This window comes from Grampus griseus (assembly GCF_964374135.1).
Source record: "Grampus griseus genome assembly, chromosome: 5".
In the NCBI taxonomy this organism is placed as follows: domain Eukaryota; kingdom Metazoa; phylum Chordata; class Mammalia; order Artiodactyla; family Delphinidae; genus Grampus; species Grampus griseus.
In genome coordinates, this window is record NC_138998.1 from 118,478,923 (window position 1) to 118,498,625 (window position 19,703).

The 19,703-nt window shown below is 35.7% G+C and overlaps 1 protein-coding gene across 4 annotated transcripts in view; it reads right to left on the bottom strand.

The window, feature by feature from the left end:
- The window catches only part of TMPRSS15 (transmembrane serine protease 15), a gene marked incomplete at both ends in the record, with an annotated part of 132,858 nt that overhangs the window by 94,901 nt on the left and 18,254 nt on the right, over positions 1-19,703 (bottom strand). For 3 of the 4 annotated variants that reach the window (XM_082655190.1, XM_082655189.1, XM_082655188.1), the window contains 2 exons: positions 3,553-3,661; positions 9,608-9,739. In XM_082655190.1, coding sequence (XP_082511316.1) covers positions 3,553-3,661; positions 9,608-9,739 — 241 coding nt within the window. Of the gene's footprint in view, positions 1-3,552; positions 3,662-9,607; positions 9,778-19,703 lie in introns of all 4 variants that reach the window. The other variant, XM_082655187.1, reaches the window with a different exon arrangement.

Consider the following 19,703-nt stretch of genomic DNA (forward strand, 5'->3'; position numbering starts at 1 on the left):
CTGATGAGGGGCTGGAGGTAGGGCTAAGGTTTAGTCTTCAAGGAGTGTGGTTGACAACATTGCAATGGCAGCGACTAGCAGGGGAGGATTAAAAGACATGTAAGCAGTAACCCAGGTTTTTGGATATGACCAGTGTTTGCTGTCAGGAAGGTGATGTTAGAACAATGGTGGGTTGGTTTTAAAAAATATTGACACAGGGACCTCAACCCTGGATTTCAGATTCCATGGTTCTGGAATGGATTTGGGGATGTACATTTTTAAATACTCCAGGAGCGACTGTGATGTGCTCTCAGGTTTGAGGGCCACTGGAGGAAGATAGGCAGATGCAGAAGATGCCATGCTCATGGGCTACCCTCAGATGTATTTAGTAACCACAGGAGGTTGACAGGGGTGGAAGGAGATCAACATGAGGGAGCAGGAGATACTCCCAGAGCAGACTGAGAGAAGGAGAGAGAAGCAGATGATGGCAGCTGTTTAAAAAAATTCTACCTCTGTTAGGTCTCTTCAGCCATGTGGAAAGTGAGTCTGCTAGTGCGAACTTTAGGAAATCCAGCATCAAAACTGAAGAAGACAGAGGAAGAAGAAATAAGCTGCCTTCAGGGATGGTTTCTCTTATTTTAATGAAAGTTTTGGTGTCTCCAGGCAAGAAAACAGTGAGGTTTTTTTTTGGTTGTTGTTTGCTTGTTTGTGTTGTTTGTTTTTTTAACAAGTGATGTTGTTTTCAAGAAACTAAAGGATGCAAGAGGAGCTTCCTAGGAAACCTTGTGTTCAGAAGCTGTTTACTTTTTCAAAGTAGATAGGTAGAGGAGAGAAATGAGTGCATACTGTTTTCTACTTTCTTCTGTTTCAGAAAAGCCAACTTATTTGCAATAAAACAAAGTCATTTATAAAGGTGAGATTAATTGTAGAATATCATATCTGATGTTTTTATAATATTAACCACAGTTACCTTCTGAATTTTTGAAGGAAAGGATAATTTCCTAAATGTAATTTTTATATTTTACATTTTTGTATCAATAGCTACTCTTTTTAGAGCCCATTTTTACTGAGCATATAATAGAGTGCTAAGTGTTTTACATTCAATATTACTTTTCATAATGACTTTGACCCCTGTAGTTAGAGATATTGAACTCTATAGATGTAGAAATTTTGTCTAAGAGATTTAGTTATTTTTCTGAGATCACATATCTTGAATCTGAAGAAGCCAGATTTGAAACCCATGCCGACAGTCTCCAGTGCTCACATTCTCCATCACTGACACTCTGCTACATGTGGTCTTAATATAATCCCAAAATATAGCTTAATTGCATCTTAACCATTTCTCCACTAGTTATTTGGTCTTCCAAGCTTGTAAGAAACATTATTGTCTTAACCCCATTTTGATCACCATTAGGAAAAACAAACCATCAGGTCTAATACATCTCTAATGTAGTAATCAGTTTTGAGAAGAAAATACACTTAGATTATTTATATAATTTTAAATCATAATTTTATCATGAAGTACAGTATTTATTTATTTTAGATGCTATAGGTTTTAAAAATCATCCCTAGATTAATGGTGGATTTCTTAAAATAGTTTTAAAAATTAAGTGATGGAAAAAGAAGTAAAAAGAATAGAACCATACAAATCTTTAATTAACATAGTGTGATTATTACATAAATGATATTATGTACTATTATAGAAAAAGTTTATTGTGATCTGCTTATAAGACCTCCCTGTAGTTTTGACCTAACTCTACTAAGAAGTGGATTGAACAATTAAATTATCATTATTTAGTATTAATAAAATTTCAAAGATCACATGAAGAAATCACTGTGTAGTTAGGAATGTAGATCAGTTAGAATTCATTTTCTTTCAATTTTCAAAGGAAGTAATTTAAGATTTTTCTAAGCTTTTCTGCTGGCATTTTAGGTAAAGAATTGAATATTTTTCATTTTTTTTATGAACAATGCTAATAGCCATTTATAAATGCTTCTTTTTAAATATGATGTGATTATATTAGAAATGATGTCCTCTAAATTTTTAAGTTTTCACTTGACAAGAATTACCTAGAACTGCCATTTTAAATACAAAATCTTATCTTTGGAACACAAGTAACATGTTCTTTAGAGCATGAAAAAAAGGAAATAGTGCTCTTAGTTATATCACATGACTTACATGAGGCTGAGCTCCAAAATAGAAATTATTTAAGCAGAACAAGATGTTCTTGGTTTCCTGAATAATGCCAAGTAAATGTGCTTAGAACAATCTTCCCTTCATACCTCATCTCATCTCTGGAATATGTCTACTCAGGAAAACAACTCTTGTGAGTCTTTATCGGGCCATTTCTTATCATTTGTTTGGCAAGAACCCAAAGCTCTGTCTTTTAGCCTTCTCTAACCAGCTGTTATATTGATTCCCCATTTTCTAGTGAGTTATCACAATGATTAAAATAAATATATAGTAGGTCAGATTGGGAAACCATAATCTCATCCAGCTGTAAAGAAAAATGAACGAACTAGAATGCATTTCTCAAAATGAATTCCACAGAGCACTTATGCTGAATGCTCTGTGGGGAAAAATGTTCAGTGGCTTAATAGAAAATATATATATACAGTTGACTCTTGAACAATACTGGCTTGAAGTATGTGGATCCACTCATATGTGGATTTTTTCAATAAATGTATACTACACAAACCCTGGGGAACCATAGAACAGAGGGCCAACTGTAATGTTATATGGGGATTTTGACTGCATGGGCTATTGGCACCCCTAAGCCTTCTGTTGTCAAGGGTCAACTCTATATTTTGGGGGAAATTTACTTGCATCTTAACTTATTTAAGGCTGTGAGAAATCTTGTACTTTTAAAACAATTGTAATGAGTTTATTTCAGAGCTCCTTATATTTATTCTAGTACAAATGATCTTTACCTTGAAATATCTGAGAGAAACATTAGGTACTACTCCTCTGTGAAAAACGTTTAGGCAAATATTAAAGTAGACAAGCTATCAGCAGTTTGATTATTTTGATCATCATAATGATTGGATTCGTCAATTGAATTAAGACTTGGAGGTCAAATATATAGTAAGTGAACTAAGTGTTATTCAAGATACAACACAAAGGATGAGAATAATGGGTTTCCCAGCTCTTGATCTGCCATGACCAAATCACACCGTCGGAGATTTCACATGGATGCAAGCATAATGAGAAAGGAACTACTCTGTAGCTAAGATGCAGCTAAGTGAAATACAGTTTCTTGCAATACACAGACATACAGGCATGTTGTTAATTTTGGCAGCATTTGATTTGTGCCAACTATATGGAAAAAAAAAAACTTTCTACAAAGCCCAATGAGATGGCCCCATTTATTGTTCATAGGGCAAAATTCCTTTTTAAAAGGTTAAGAATGAGAGAGAAATTTCTTGGACAGGATATCAGTTGGGAAGGCTTTGCTTCGTAGTTAATGAAAAAAATTGTCCAAAACATAAATACATTACTAAATATGGTAAGACTAACTGCATCAGAGAAAGACTTTATGACTTAAGAACATGGAATAGAAGATGGTATATTACCGTATAATCCACCGACAAACAACACTTGGATTAGAAGACTTTGGATAATGGGCAGCTTCGAAGGACCCAGAAGATCCAGTCAACAAAAATCTTCCATCACAAGCTGTGGCTGTGAAAAAATGGCAATTAATATTAGACAAAACAATCTTGGAAGGGTTTCTCAAATGAAATGGGATTCAAATTGCCTAACGAACCTTCATAGACTACTCATGATTAAATCTCTACGAGGCCATTTCACAAAACTAAAATGATCGAATGGAAATAGATCAGATTTTGTGTTTTAAATCTATTAGCTATTTTCAAATACTCTTACACAACCCATTATAGATCCTTTAGAAAATCATTCTATTTCTAAATACCCATAGTTAAGTTGCATTTTTAGTATATTCTTTTATATTTGTAAGAAAACAAATACACCTTAATTGTAAACTTCCAATTTAAAGAAGCAACTACTATTTTTTACTTTATTTTCCCCATTAAATTGGAGCTAGGGTGAACTTCCTCTATGCACACTAGTGATACGTTTTCTTGAAAATGATCAGAAAATGGCCAGGAAAATGATACATATGGTGAAAGGGGCCTGAAGAGATCCTTCCATTCAATCTACTGCACACAACTTTTAACCTTCATCACTTTTGCTCCTTTTGTATGGACTCACAATGTAGCTCAATATTTTCATTCAATATTCCTGAGTGTGTTTTTCTCTCCCATGACAACTCATTTTCCTCTTTTAATTCTTGTTGCACATTTATTTCATGTACTTCTCTTACATCTCCTTAATGTCATGAATTACTAGTTGTCTTAGTTTATATCTGAGTCATTTCCTACTAGATTAAAATCTTGAAAGCATGAAAGAGGAGTCATAATTTGTAGCTTTTTATTTTATACTTGTTATGTATAGTATGCATTAAAAATAAAACTGATTTGATTTTCACAATCTTTAGCTTTTCTTAGGTTATTTTCTATATTCTTACTACTGTTGACACCAAAATTCTAAAATAATGACTCCTGGAATATGTCCTTTTTCTTTTGGTATTTTGTTTATTCCTCGTATGTTGGAAGTGTTGATAGAGGGCAGGGAAATCAAGGAAATTTATCAAAATTAAATTGCTGCCCTTGGAATCTGAGTGCAGAATAAGCTAATCCTAAATTGATAAATGGAAAAACCCACTGTAACATTACACAGTAATTCTGCCAAGTTATAAAACACAAGCTATTATATGACATCAAACATTTTATATGAACAGAAGAAAGAAATTGAAAAGCACATAGAAATCTTGATAAAAATACCACATTTTGGTTGGCTTTTTGCTACTTTTGGTGTACATTTTTAAAAGGCATATAAGGTAGAGGCATAAAGAAAGGTAAATAAATTTTAAGACGAAGTCCATTTAAGAATAATGTCGTAGGAATTAATTGCATTGGATTATGCATTGGATTATTATAGCCCAATTCCCAAGGGAAAAAAAATTAAGAACAGAAAAGATAATAACCCAATATCATAGACTTCAGGAAATTAAAGAGAAAAAATTGTGACTTGTTGAGAGAACTGAATCACCTTACGTGTAATACTTGCTGGAGCAGAAAAGACAATTAAGGCTAATTTGTATGATTTGAAGATAAACAGTAAAATATATGTCTGTTTAATGCAGAGCGAAATAATTTTCTAGTTGTAAAAAAAAAAAATCTCCTTTTTCACTCTTAACTCTCTGTGCATCACAAACCACGCCGAATAAATGAGAAAATCACTTAGCTTCAATGACCATAAAAGTAAGAATAGTGTCTGCTTGTATTTTAAGTGATATATGGAGCTTTTTAGTCACAGTTTGTCAAGAAACATGTGGGCTCCAAGAGTACAGGCAGTGCAAGAAAATCCACCACTATTATAAGTAGTTTATATTTAAACTATGACACTTAGGAACACAGTAAGAAAGAACAATCAATCCTACCAGCCCTAAAATACAACTGTTAGCATTGGTGGAATGTTTATTATGTGCCAGCATTGCTCTAAGGTCATTATATAAGTGTTAATGTCCCCTTCACCACAAATTTATGAAGTTTTAGGTGGGGAAGCTGAGGTACAGAACGGGTAAGTTAACTAACATAAGTTCTTCCAGCTTACAAAGGTTGATTCAAAGCCAGGCAATACCTAATATTAGCCTAATACAGCAATATATAGAGCTATCAGGGTGACATCACTCAGTCGTTGAAAAGCAGGATGTGTGTGTATGTGTGTGTGTGTGTGTGTGTGTGTGTGTGAGAGAGAGAGAGAGAGAGAGAGAGATTTTAAATGAAAGAAGAAACAGAAAATTAAAGGAATTTCATCATGTCCAGTGTTTTTAAAATTAGAATATAGATCACGTTTGCAACAGCACTTCACAACAAACAGGAGGGAGCAAAAAAAGATAGAGTGAAAAAAGGAAAAAAACAAGACTGGTTTTAGAATTTGTAAAACCTATTTGCAAAGCTGGTGACACTTTAGTAATTCTTCATGTCCACTCACTACATATTTGGGGGGAAGATATCAATAGCTTTGGGCTGTACAATGGGGTTCATAAATTTCCAAAAAGCTGAGTGATGACCTGGTGGCAGAGATTGTTGTATGTTTGCCATACCCTTATTCAGTCCCTTTCTAGGTACATGACTAGACTGCATATCCTAAAATGGGTCATGTGACAGAGTCTGGTTAATAAACTATAGTGAAAGTGATTGTGTTTATCTCCAGATATGATTTCTAAAAAGATCTTCTATAACATTTTTCCATTGTCTCTCAGCAGGTTGCAAAGGATCCAGGGGAGAACTTGGCACAGAAGGGATGGTGGAGGAACCGGCATGCTAAGTGTCTGCAGAACACAGCCTCTTGCCATCTTTCTTGGACTATAACGTAAGTGATAAATAAACTATAATTGTCTTACATTGCTAAGATTGTTTATCATAATATTTAGCTTGCCCTTAAGAATATGATCAGTTTGCCTGTTCAGTTTTCTATGAAGTTGCTGAGTTTTAGTGGAAATGGATAATCTACAGGTCTAGTTCTGCTCTAAAGGGCCTCTGGGAATTCCTGCACTTAAGTAAAGATTAAGAAGAATATTTCTGAACACATTTAAAATAAAATTACAATAATATTGAACTACTTATAATAGCAAAATTCAGAATGCCAAAATATTATCATTTCAAGATATAGGCTTGTGCTAGGGACTTTCTCTTACATTCTTTCATTTAATTTCAGGATATTTCTGGAGAACCTAATGTTACATGTCATGAAGCAGGACAGACTTTTGGCAAAACAGATATAACCCAGCCATGGCTGAGTAGGATTACTGGGTATTCAGGATTATAATTTTTGACTACGAAGTTCTTTTAAGTGTAGCATCAAAAAAAAATTCTCAGTGAGAGATCAATGAGCCTGCCAAATAATATCAGCCATTCTATTGCACTATCTGAAATTTCCTGTAATGGAATGGAATTCATATAGGTGTGTTCTTAGGACCCAGCTCCTTCTGCTGGCTCAATGTTTATTAGTTGTGTGTTTTCTCAGGGTTTTGAATTCTCTAGGAACGTAAATCAAACATGATCTCTGCCCATCTATTGTGCACATACGTATAAGGCATGCACATACATTGTGCATGCAAACAATCTATGGAGACACTTGCCAACTTCCAAACAGGCCTGAACATTGTCCTAAAGGCTGTTTGAGTCAGCATCTCTTCTTCTCATAGGTCAGCTAAAAAGTGAACTTTCCTGCTGATGCAATTTTCATCAGAAGAAAAAAACAATTTAAAGAAATCTTGGTTCTGCTATAGTCAGCTATAAGTTGTGAAAACCTAAATAACTAAAGACTGTAAAAGAAGCTGTTTAGCAAGTTAACATTATTATGACTCTATTAATAACACAAACTAGAATTAGAGCTCACAGCTGGAGGAGAAAAAAGAGATAGAGCAAAGGTCAGTTTCACATAGAGAATTCTCTTAAAATAATCTTTCAGTGAACATAGATTGATGGACAGGGCTTTCATGTAGAAATTATGCTATAGAAGTTTGAGGTGGTGCTGAGGTGAAGAACTCACAATCATTCATGATTAAATAATAAATAAAACAACTTATATATGCTTGAAAAATCCTAGATGGATAGAGTAATTGATTTGTCCACTTTTCCCACAACAACTTTAAATTGTTTTTCAAAAATAGATATAATGCTAACTTTAAAACACAAATAAAGACGAGAATCAAGTAAAAGTGGCAAACGAGGATTCAGAGGCTTAAGAAAGTTAGTGACATGGATGGTGAATTGATACTGTTTAAATTAACATAAAACCTCCATGATATTGAAAAATAATAATGCAGTTTGATTATGTTTTTCAGGCAAATTTAGAGAATTCAGTTCTAATAGTGAGGTTCACGTCATGAGTTTAGAATGACTAAGAAAAATAATTCATGGCCTTATAACTTGTTTTAGGACAAGTTGCCACATATAGGATATTTCTATGGTTATTTTTTGATATGCATGGATACTATTTTTTTATGAAAATTATAAACTCCATGACAGTAAAGAGCACATAATAGGTGTGGTTCATTTTCTGATTATTCATCTTATATATTTTTCCCCATTTAAAGTTATCGATCATCATTATACAGGCTTAAAGGTATGTGTCTCACTTTGATACACATTATTTTTGAAATATAAATCAGCATCACCTTTATTACCTCATGATGGCACACTTGCATCACATTCTCTGTGAAAAGGTTTTGAAAACTGCCTGAAAACCATAGCAAAATAGGATGTTGTTTTCTTTTTCTTTGAGTAACTTAGTTATATAAAATAGATTAAAAAATATTCTGTAGCCTACACTTTCTTCCAATATGCTCTGAGTGCACTTCAAAGTATGTAGTTAAACTCTGAAGTTTGAATTTTATCCAAGAACATTTGAATTAGGATTGCTTAGTAGAAGACTCTTCAGTCAAGTTGCCAGTTTTTGAGTTGGTTCTGGGAAACAGAACAACTGCCTGTCTTTTCAAGTATATACTGAGGGTATAGGTAATTTTTTAAACTTCGGTTGGTAATGGAGCATTCATCTTCAATTAAAATCAAGCAAGAAGAGCAAAGTGTAACAAATAATAGAAGAACAAAGTGTAGCAAATTGTAATTAAAGCCTTTTCACATTTCAGGAACTAATAGTACTCATGGTCAATTTTTAAACTGATTGTAAACCACACCAAAAATTTGTTCAATTCCTGCTGTTTAATTTTTCAAGAACAAATTATAGATTAGAATTGTTCAGATAGTTCCTCACATTCCTTACCAATCTGTATGTACATTTATGTGTTAATCTTTCATGTGTATATTACCCAGTGACAAAATGAAGAAATAAGCCAAAGAAGAAATATGTTTATATCACTTAGAGCCATGTTTGGCATTTAGTAAGTACTACTTAAGTGTTAAATAATAATAATAATAGTGATTTTAAAAATTATTAGCACTCAAAACAAATGCCAAAATTTACAAAAAAAAACACAGATATTTTATTGATCAAACATGAAGATCTTATTTGTAGCTGATTTCCCTTGTTCACAGAACTACAACTCAGTACAGTTTTTAAGATATCTTTTGTTTCTTTGCCAAAAGGTGAATAAAGGCAACAATAAAAATTAAGGGATGGTGATTACTGAGTTAGAAACTGTTAAAATAGCAAAAATAAAATGACCAATATTATGATAAGACGGTGAAAAAGTGTTCAAATTCATAATAGTTTGTAGTAGCTTAATATGGGATGAAAAATAATGCCAATCTCCTCTCCCAGACATTAACTACAGCATTCTTTCTACACTTGTCGAATGGAATTCTGTTTAATTAATATGCTTAATGTCATGTGATAAAGTTTAGGAAATATTAATATAATTATTTTCTGGAGTTTTGTATTAAATTATAAACATGGCTATTGGGATATATCATTCTCCAGTAGTTTTTGGTACTTGAGGGGTGTGTGTGTATGTGTGTGAGTACATAGTGAGGGAGGATGGAAAAGAAGGGGGAAGAGGGAGGGAAGGTCATCACTTACCACAAATTTTATTGTCTTCATCAGAGCCATCTGGACAGTTCAATTCTCCATCACAAAATAAATCAATTGCTATACAATTTAGAGCATCAGCACACAGCCTTGAATCAGGTGGGCACTCTACTGAGACATGTCCTTTTAAAAAAAGATTGGATTTATAAGTTTCCCACATAGTAGATTTAATTTCCAACTAATGAGATATGTACAATGTCTGGATAGTTATCATGTATTTTTTGTCATTTAGGTAAGTATGTGCTTACTTATAAGCATGTATTTCAATTTCCAAAAGAAATATTTATTTCATTTAATTAATTGATCATTTGTAAAATCTTAGAGTTTTAAATTTTGAAGAAATGATACATATTTCTTCATAGATGTCAAATATGATGTTTATTTTGTTGATTTTTAACCTCCACAAATCAGTACTACAGTTTGGACATTTAGTCACCAATATTTACACCTCCTAGGATTGTAATGTGTAATGTGGGACAATTTATTGGAATATGTATCACATCATCTGCAGTATCTAGTAGCCACTTCATTTACTTATAAACTTATCATTTGAAAATATAGTGGCTGAAGTCAAGGTTTGTATCCTGCAGAGTAAAATTTGTCAAAGAAAGCTATTTTATAGTAAAATAAAACACTTAAAATTCCCAGTGCATTGAGCATGAGGAACCCAAAGGTTATTTCTGTTCAATATCTCCTCACTTCTTGAATCAGAGGTTCTTAGGGGGAAAGGTGCAAACATGGCCCTGAAGGACTCCATGCCATACTCTGGCCATGATCTGATCAATTTGTACCTCTCAGCCTGTCCTGTCCTTCCCCTTCTCCTCTTCCACATTTCTAGATATAGAGATGGACTGAGAAACACATTTTACTTCTAGAAATTGACTTGGAAATTTTAGGTGCAATTCTAAAAATATATTTGTATGCCCACTAGATAAACATATATGTTTTTATTTTCTAAGCAATGTGAGAATTTGAATATTTTTTGTCTATGATTAGAATAACAATGACAGTTTAAAGTTTTTGGAAAATCTTTAAGCTCAATAACATTTTTTGTTATTGTTCTTAATCTTAAAACCAGCATTACACTGCCATCTGCTGGGTTTTGAACATATATTTGATTCTGAAATTTCTCCTTATACTCCAAGAAATTAATTGGAGAAAGAAAAGTGCTTCTGTCAATAAATCTGCTAAGGTAATACTTAATTAGGAACATTATGGACAGGGTTGCTGAGTATATATACAACTAAATTGGACTTTTGTAATTGTCTGTAATTAACGTGGATATAAACCATTGGGAAATTCAAGGATCACCTAACATCTAAAATAGGAAAGGATAAAAACCAGAGCCATTCCCAAATGACAAAATACTCCCACTTAAGAGAATAATAATTGATAAAAATTGTATTGAATAAACACATATGCATATTATGAGATATATATGAGATACTCATCAAGAGAGTCCTTAATTGTTGAGTCCCTAATCCATGAAAGGCATAGTGTTGATAGTATTCCATAAATGCTTGATAAATAAATAAATGAGAAAAAAGGGCATTATTCTAGAAATTCTAAGTCTCATTTTAACAGTTGTTAATAGAATTCTAAGTGTTCAGCATCTATAAGAATAGATTTGGGGATATAACTAGGAAAATTATAATTTTGTCTAATCTAATGCTTCTCATGGGAACTTCACTTCCTGATGTTTCATATTTTGTCTGTTGCTTATTGAACTTTATAGAGTGAATTTCAAAACCACACTGGCAAGTGACACCCCTTGGGATCTTTTGATTTCATTAATGATCATTCATTCACTCTACAAGTATTTATTTCTACTTTGTGTAATGGATTTTTAAGGGATAGAGATAAAAGGATGAGTAAGGCAGAGGCTATTCTCATGGAGCTTGGAGTTTAGTTGGAGACTGCTTCATTAACTAATAAATTTTTTAAATGATGTAGAAAAAAGTGATATGAGAACATCAAAGACTGGGCTACACAATGGATTATTTTCCTTCTGAGGCAGGGATTGAAAGCATCTTCACATAAACTAAATTTTGAAGGATGCTTAGAAATACACAAGGAAGAGAGGTATGTGAAATGTATACATAGTGATATGACAAGAGCATATTAATATATGCAGAACAGAGGACTCTATCTAGATGTTGGGATGTTAATTGAAGCTATGGCAGGAAGGGAGTTTAGTGCCAAATTCTGGGGGACTTTTTAAAAATCTTTTAACATATTAAAGTATTTTTCTATAAGCAATGGCATTGAAAGTGTTTACATATATATGTGATATGACCAGTCCATGTTCCATAAAGACAATTCCAGGACCAAGTGGAGAATCTCTTCAGAGCAGACCAATTGAGAAACTGTTTCAATGGTCAAGGTGAAAGTTGGTGAGGGTTGGAACTCAACTCTTGCACTTGCAGAAGAGATGGGGCATATTCCAACCGCTATTTTATAAGTAGAATTGATGAGCTTTAGTGACCAGATGTGCCCCTGATCAGAGAGCGGTGGCTAAGGGGATGCTAAGGATGGTAAGTCCACTTTTGGAGTGGCCAGTTGAATTACCAACGGTCATTAGTCATGTTAGTGATTATAAGAGAAACAGCTGGTGGGATTAGAAAATAACTCTAGTTTGAAATATTTTGATTTGAAGGTGGAAATATTATATTATGTCAAGATTGTACTCTATCTCCACATTCTGGTATATAAACACACTTCAGCTGTCTTGGTCCATGAATAAAGAGAAGTTCCTCATATCAAAACCAACATGGGGGGGAGACCTTCAAGATGGCGGAGGAGTAGGATATGGAGATCACCTTCCTCCCCACAAACACATCAGAAATACATCTACAAGTGGAACAGCTCCTTCAGAACACCTACTGAACGCTGGCAGAAGACCTCAGACCTCCCAAAAGGCAGGAAACTCCCCACGTACTTGGGTAGGGCAAAAGAAAAAAGAAAAAAACAGAGACAAAAGGATCGGGACAGGACCTGCACCAGTGGGAGGGAGCTGTGAAGGAGGAAAGGTTTCCACACACTAGGAAGCCCCTTTGCAGGCGGAGATGATGGGTGGGCAGGGTGGAAGCATCAGAGACACCGAGGAGAGCACAGCAATAGGGGTGCAGACGGCAAAGCAGAGAGATTCCCGCACAGAGGATCAGTGCCGACCGGCACTCACCAGCCCGAGAGGCTTGTCTGCTCACCCGCCGGGGCGGGTGGGGCTGGGAACTGAGGCTCGGGCTTCGGAGGTCAGACCTCAGAGAGAGGACTGGGATTGGCTGCGTGAACACAGCCAAAAGGGGTTAGTGCGCCACAGCTAGCCGGGAGGGAGTCCGGGAAAAGTCTGGACCTGCCGAAGAGACAAGAGACTTTTTCTTGCCTCTTTGTTTCCTGGTGCGCGAGGAGAGGGGATTGAGAGCGCCGCTTAAAGGAGCTCCAGAGACGGGCACGAGCTGCGGCTATCAGAGCAGACCCCAGAGACGGGCAGGAGACGCTAAGGCTGCTGCTGCCGCTACCAAGAAGCCTGTGTGCGAGCACAGGTCACTATCCCCACCTCCCCTCCCGGGAGCCTCTGCCGCCCACCACTGCCAGTGTCCCGTGATCCAGGGACAACTTGCCCAGGAGAACACATGGCGCGCCTCAGGCGGGTGCAACGTCACACCGGCCTCTGCCTCCGCAGGCTCAACCTGCACTCCGTGCCCCTCCCTCCCCCCGGCCTGAGTGAGCCAGAGCCCCCGAATCAGCTGCTCCTTTAACCCCGTCCAGTCTAAGGGAAGAACAGACGCCCTCAGGCGACCTACACGCAGAGGGGTTCCAGATCCAAACCTGAACCCCAGGAGTTGTGCGAACAAAGAAGAGAAAGGGAAATCTCTCCCAGCAGCCTCAGGAGCAGCGGATTAAACCTCCACAATCAACGTGAGGTACCCTGCATCTGTGGAATACCTAAATAGACAACGAATCATCCCAAAATTGAGGCAGTGGACTTTGGGAGCAACTGTAGACTTAGGGTTTGCTTTCTGCATTTAATTGATTTCTGGTTTTATGTTTATCTTAGGTTAGTATTTAGAGTTTATTATCATTGGTAGATTTGTTTATTGATTTGGTAGCTCTCTACATATATATATATATATATATTTCTTTTTTCTCATTTTGTGAGTGTGTATGTGTATGCTTCTTTGGGTGATTTTGTCTGTGTAGCTTTGCTTGTACCATTTATCCTAGGGTTCTGTCTGTCCATATATTGTTGTGTTTTTAGTATAATCTTTAATGCTTGTTATCATTAGTGGATTTGTTTTTTGGTTTGATTGCTCTCTTCTTTCTTTCTTTCCTTTATTTTTATTACTTTTAATTTTTTTTATTTTTCACAACTTTTTTTATTTTAATAACTTTATTTTATTTTATTTTTTGTTTTTTTCTCCCTTTTCTTCTGAGCCATGTGGCTGACAGGGTCTTGGTGCTCTGGCCGTGTGTCGGGCCAGTGCCTCTGAGGTGGGAGAGCCAAGTTCAGGACATTGGTCCATCAGAGGCCTCCTGGTTCCACATAATATAAAATGGTGAAAGCTCTCCCAGAGATCTCCTGCTCAATGCTAAGACCCAGCTCCACTCAACGACCAGCAAGCTACAGTGCTGGACACCCTATGCCAAACAACTAGCAATACAGGAACACAATCGCACGCATTAGCAGAGAGGCTGCCTAAAATCATAATAAGGTCACAGACACCACAAAACACATCACCAGACATGGTCCTGCCCACCAGAAGGACAAGATCCAGCCTCATCCACCAGAACACAGGTGCCAGTCCCCTCCACCAGGAAACCTACCCAACCCATTGAATCAACCTTAGCCACTGGGGCAGACACCAAAAACAACAGGAACTATGAACCTGCAGGCTACTAAAAGGAGACCGCAAGCACAGTAAGTTAAGCAAAATGAGAAGACAGAAAAACACACAGCAAATGAAGGGGCAAGGTAAAAACCCACCAGACCAAACAAATGAAGAGGAAATAGGCAGTCTACCTGAAAAACAACTCAGAGTAATGATAGTAAAGGTGATCCAAAATCGTGGAAATAGAATAGAGAAAATACAAGAAATGTTTAACAAAGACCTAGAAGAATTAAAGAGCAAACAAACAGTGATGAAAAACACAATAAATGAAAATTAAAATTCTCCAAAAGGAATCAATAGCAGAATAACTGAGGCAGAAGAACCGATAAATGACCTGAAAGATAAAATCGTGGAAATAACTACAGCAGAACAGAATAAAGAAAAAAGAATGAAAATAATTGAGGACAGTCTTAGAGACCTCTGGGACAATATTAAATGCACCAACATTCAAATCATAGGGGTCTCAGAAGAGGAAGAAAAAAGAAAGGGACTGAGAAAATATTTGAAGAGATTATAGTTGAAAACTTCCCTAGTTTGGGAAAGGATATAGTCAATCAAGTCCAGGAAGTGCAGAGAGTCCTTTACAGGATAAATCCAGGGGGAAACATGCCAAGACACATATTAATCAAACTATCAGAAAGTAAATACAAAGAAAAAATATTAAAAGCAGCAAGTGAAAGACAAGAAATAACATATAAGGGAATCCCCATAAGGTTACAGCTGAACTTTCAGGAGAAACTCTGCAAGCCAGAAGGGAGTGGCAGGACATATTTAAAGTGATGAAAGAGAAAAATCTACAACCAAGATTACTCTACCCAGCAAGGATCTCATTCAGATTTGATGGAAAAATTAAAACCTTTACAGACAAGCAAAAGCTAAGAGAATTCAGCACCACCAAACCAGCTTTACAACAAATGCTAAAGGAACTTCTCTAGGCAGGAAACACAAAAGAAGGAAAAGACCTACAATAACAAACCCAAAACAATTAAGAAAATAGTAACAGGAACATACATATCGATAACTACCTTACATGTAAATGGATTAAATGCTCCAACCAAAAGACGTAGACTGGCTGAATGGATACAAAAACACGACCTGTATATATGCTGTCTACAAGACACCCACTTCAGACCTAGGGACGCATACAGACTGAAAGTGAGCGAGTGGAAAAAGATATTCCATGCAAATGGAAATCAAAAAAAGCTGGTGTAACAATTCTCATATCAGACAAAATAGGCTTTAAAATAAAGACTATTACAAGAGACCAAGAAGGAAACTACATAATGATCAAGGGATCAATCTGAGAAGAAGATATAACAATTATAAATATTTATGCACTCAACATAGGAGCACCTCAATACATACAGGAAATGCTAACAACCATGAAAGGGGAAATCAACAGTAATACAATAATCATAGGGGACATTAATACCCCACTTTCACAAATAGATCATCCAAAATGAAAATAAATAAGGAAACACAAGCTTTAGATGATAAATTAAACAAGATGGACTTAAATGATATTTATAGGATATTCCATCCAAAAATAACATTATACAATTTCTTCTCAAGTGCTCATGGAACATTCTCCAGGATAGATCATATCTTGGGTCACAAATCAAGCTTTGATAGATTTAAGGAAATTGAAATTGTATCAAGTATCTTTTCCAACCACAACACTATCAGACAAGATATCAATTACAGGAAAACATCTGCAAAAAATGCTAACACATGGAGACTAAACAATACACCACTAAATAAACAAGAGATCACTGAAGAAGTCAAAGAGGAAATCAAAGAATACCTAGAAACAAATGACAATGAAAACATGATGACCCAAAACCTATGGAATGCAGCAAAATAGTTCTAAGAGGGAAGTTTATAGCAATACAATCCTACCTCAAGAAACAAGAAATATCTCAAAGAAACAACCTAACCTTACACCTAAAGCAATTAGAGAAGAACAAAAAAAAAAAACCCCCAAAGTTAGCAGAAGGAAAGAAATCATAAAGATCAGATCAGAAATAAATGAAAAAGAAATGAAGGAAACAGTAGCAAAGATCAATAAAACTGAAAGCTGGATCTTTGAGAAGATAAACAAAATTGATAAACCATTAGCCAGACTCATCAAGAAAGAAAGGGAGAAGACTCAAATCAATAGAATTAAGAATGAAAAGGAGAAGTAACAACTGACACTGCAAAAATACAAAGGATCACGAAAGATTACTACAAGGAAGTATATGCCAATAAAATGGACAACCTGGAAGAAATGGACAAATTCTTAGAAAAGCACAACCTCCTGAGACTGAATCAAGAAGAAATAGAATATATAAACAGACCAATCACAAGCACTGAAATTGAGACTGTGATTAAAAATCTTCGGATAAACAAAAGCCCAGGACCAGATGGCTTCACAGGTGAATTCTATCAAATATTTAGAGAAGAGCTAACACCTATCCTTCTCGAACTCTTCCAAAATATAGCAGAGGGAGGAACACTCCCAAACTCATTCTACAAGGCCACCATCAACCTGATATCAAAACTAGATAAAGATGTCACAAAGAAAGAAAACTACAGGCCAATATCACTGATGAACATAGATGCAAAAATTCTCAACAAAATACTAGCAAACAGAATCTAACAGCATATTAAAAGGATCATACACCATGATCAGGTTGGGTTTATCCCAGGAATGCAAGGATTCTTCATTATACACAAATCAATCAATGTGATAAACCAGATTAATAAACTGAAGGAGAAAAACCATATGATCATCTCTACAGATGTAGAAAACGCTTTCAACAAAATTCAACACCCATTTATGATAAAAACTCTCCAGAAAGTAGGCATGAAGGGAACTTACCTCAACATAATAAAGGCCATATATAACAAACCCACAGCCAACATTGTTTTCAATGGTGAAAAACTGAAAGCATTTCCACTAAGATCAGGAACAAGACAAGGTTGCCACTCTCACCAATATTATTATAGTTTTGGAGGTTTTAGCCACGGAAATCAGAGAAGAAAAAGAAATAAAAGGAATCCAAATCAGAAAAGAAGTAAAACTGTCACTGCTTGCAGATGACATGATGCTATACATAGAGAATCCTAAAGATGCTACCAGAAAACTACGAGAGCTAATCAATGACTTTGGTAAAGTCGCAGGATACAAGATGAATGCACAGAAATCTCTTGCATTCCTATACACTAATGAAGAAAAATCTGACAGAGAAATTAAGGAAGCACTCCCATTTACCATTGCAACAAAAAGAATAAAATACCTAGAAATAAACCTACCTAAAGAGACAAAAGACCTGTGTGCAGAAAAATACAAGACACTGATGAAAGAAATTAAAGATGACACAAACAGATGGAGAGATATACCATGTTCTTGGATTGGAAGAATCAACTTTGTGAAAATGACTCTACTACCCAAAGCAATCCACAGATTCAATGCAATCACTATCAAACTACCAATGCCATTTTCCACAGAACCAGAACAAAAAAAAAATTCACAATTTATATGGAAACACAAAAGACCATGAATAGCCAAAGCAATCTTGAGAAAGGAAACCCAAGCTGGAAGAATCAGGCTCCTGGACTTCAGACTATACTACAAAGCTACAGTAATCAAGACAATATGGTACTGGCAAGAAAACAGAAATATAGATCAATGGAACAGGATAGAAAGCCCAGAGATAAACCCACGCACATATGGTCACCTTATCTTTGATAAAGGAGGCAAGAATATACAATGGAGAAAAGACAGCCTCTTCAATAAGTGATGCTGGGAAAACTGGACAGGTACACATAAAAGAATGAAATTAGAACACTCCCTAACACCGTACACAAAAATAAACTCAAAATGGATTAAAGACCTAAATGTAAGGCCAGACACTATCAAACTCTTAGAGGAAATCATAGGCAGAACATTCTATGATATAAATCACAGCAAGAACCTTTTTGACCCTCCTCCTAGAGAAATGGAAATAAAAACAAAAATAAACAAATGGGACCTAATGAAACTTAAAAGCTTTTGCAGAGCAAAGGAAACCATAAACAAGCTGAAAAGACAACCCTCAGAATGGGAGAAAATATTTGCAATTGAAGCAACTGACAGAGGATTAATCTCCAAAATTTACAAGCAGCTCATGCAACTCAATATCCAAAAAACAAACAACCCCGTCCAAAAATGGGCAGAAAACCTAAATAAACATTTCTCCAAAGAAGATATATAGTTTGCCAGCAAACACATGAAAGGATGCTCAACATCACTAATCATTAGAGAAATGCAAATCAAAACTACAATGAGGTATCACCTCACAGCAGTCAGAATGGCTATAATCAAAAAATCTACAAACAATAAATGCTGGAGAGGGTGTGATGAGATGGGGACCCTCTTGCACTGTTGGTGGGAGTGTAAATTGTTACAGCCACTGTGGAGAACAGCATGGAGTTTCCTTTAAAAATTAAAAATAGAACTGTCATACGACCCAGCAATCTCACTCTTGGGCATATACCCTGAGAAAGCCATAGTTCAAAAATAGTCAAGTACCACAGTGTTCATTGCAGCTCTATTCACAATAGCCAGGACATGGAAGCAACCTGAATGTCCATCGACAGGTGAATGGATAAAGAAGATGTGGCACATATATATAATGGAATATTACTCAGCCATAAAAGGAAATGAAATTGAGTTCTTTGTAGTGAGGTCGATGGACTAAGAATCTGTCATACAGAGTGAAGAAAGTCAAAAAGAGAAAAACAAATACTGTATGCTAATGCATGTATATGCAATCTAAATAATAATAATAATAATGGTACTGAAGAACATAGGGACAGGACAGGAATAAAGACGCAGACGTAGAGAATGGACTTGAAGATACTGGGAAGGGGAAAGGGTAAGCTGGGACAAAGTAAGAGAGTGGCATGAACATATATACACTACCAAACATAAAATAGATAGCTAGTGGGAATCAGCCGCATAGCACTGGGAGATCAGCTCGGTGCTTTGTGACTACCTAGGGGCGTGGGATAGGGAGGGTGGGAGGGAGACACAAGAGGGAGGAGATATGGGTATATATGTATACATATATCTGATTCACTTTGTTATACAGCAGAAACTAACACAACATTGTAAGGCAATTATGCTCCAATAAAAATGTTAAAAAATAAATACCAATATGGAAAATATGAAT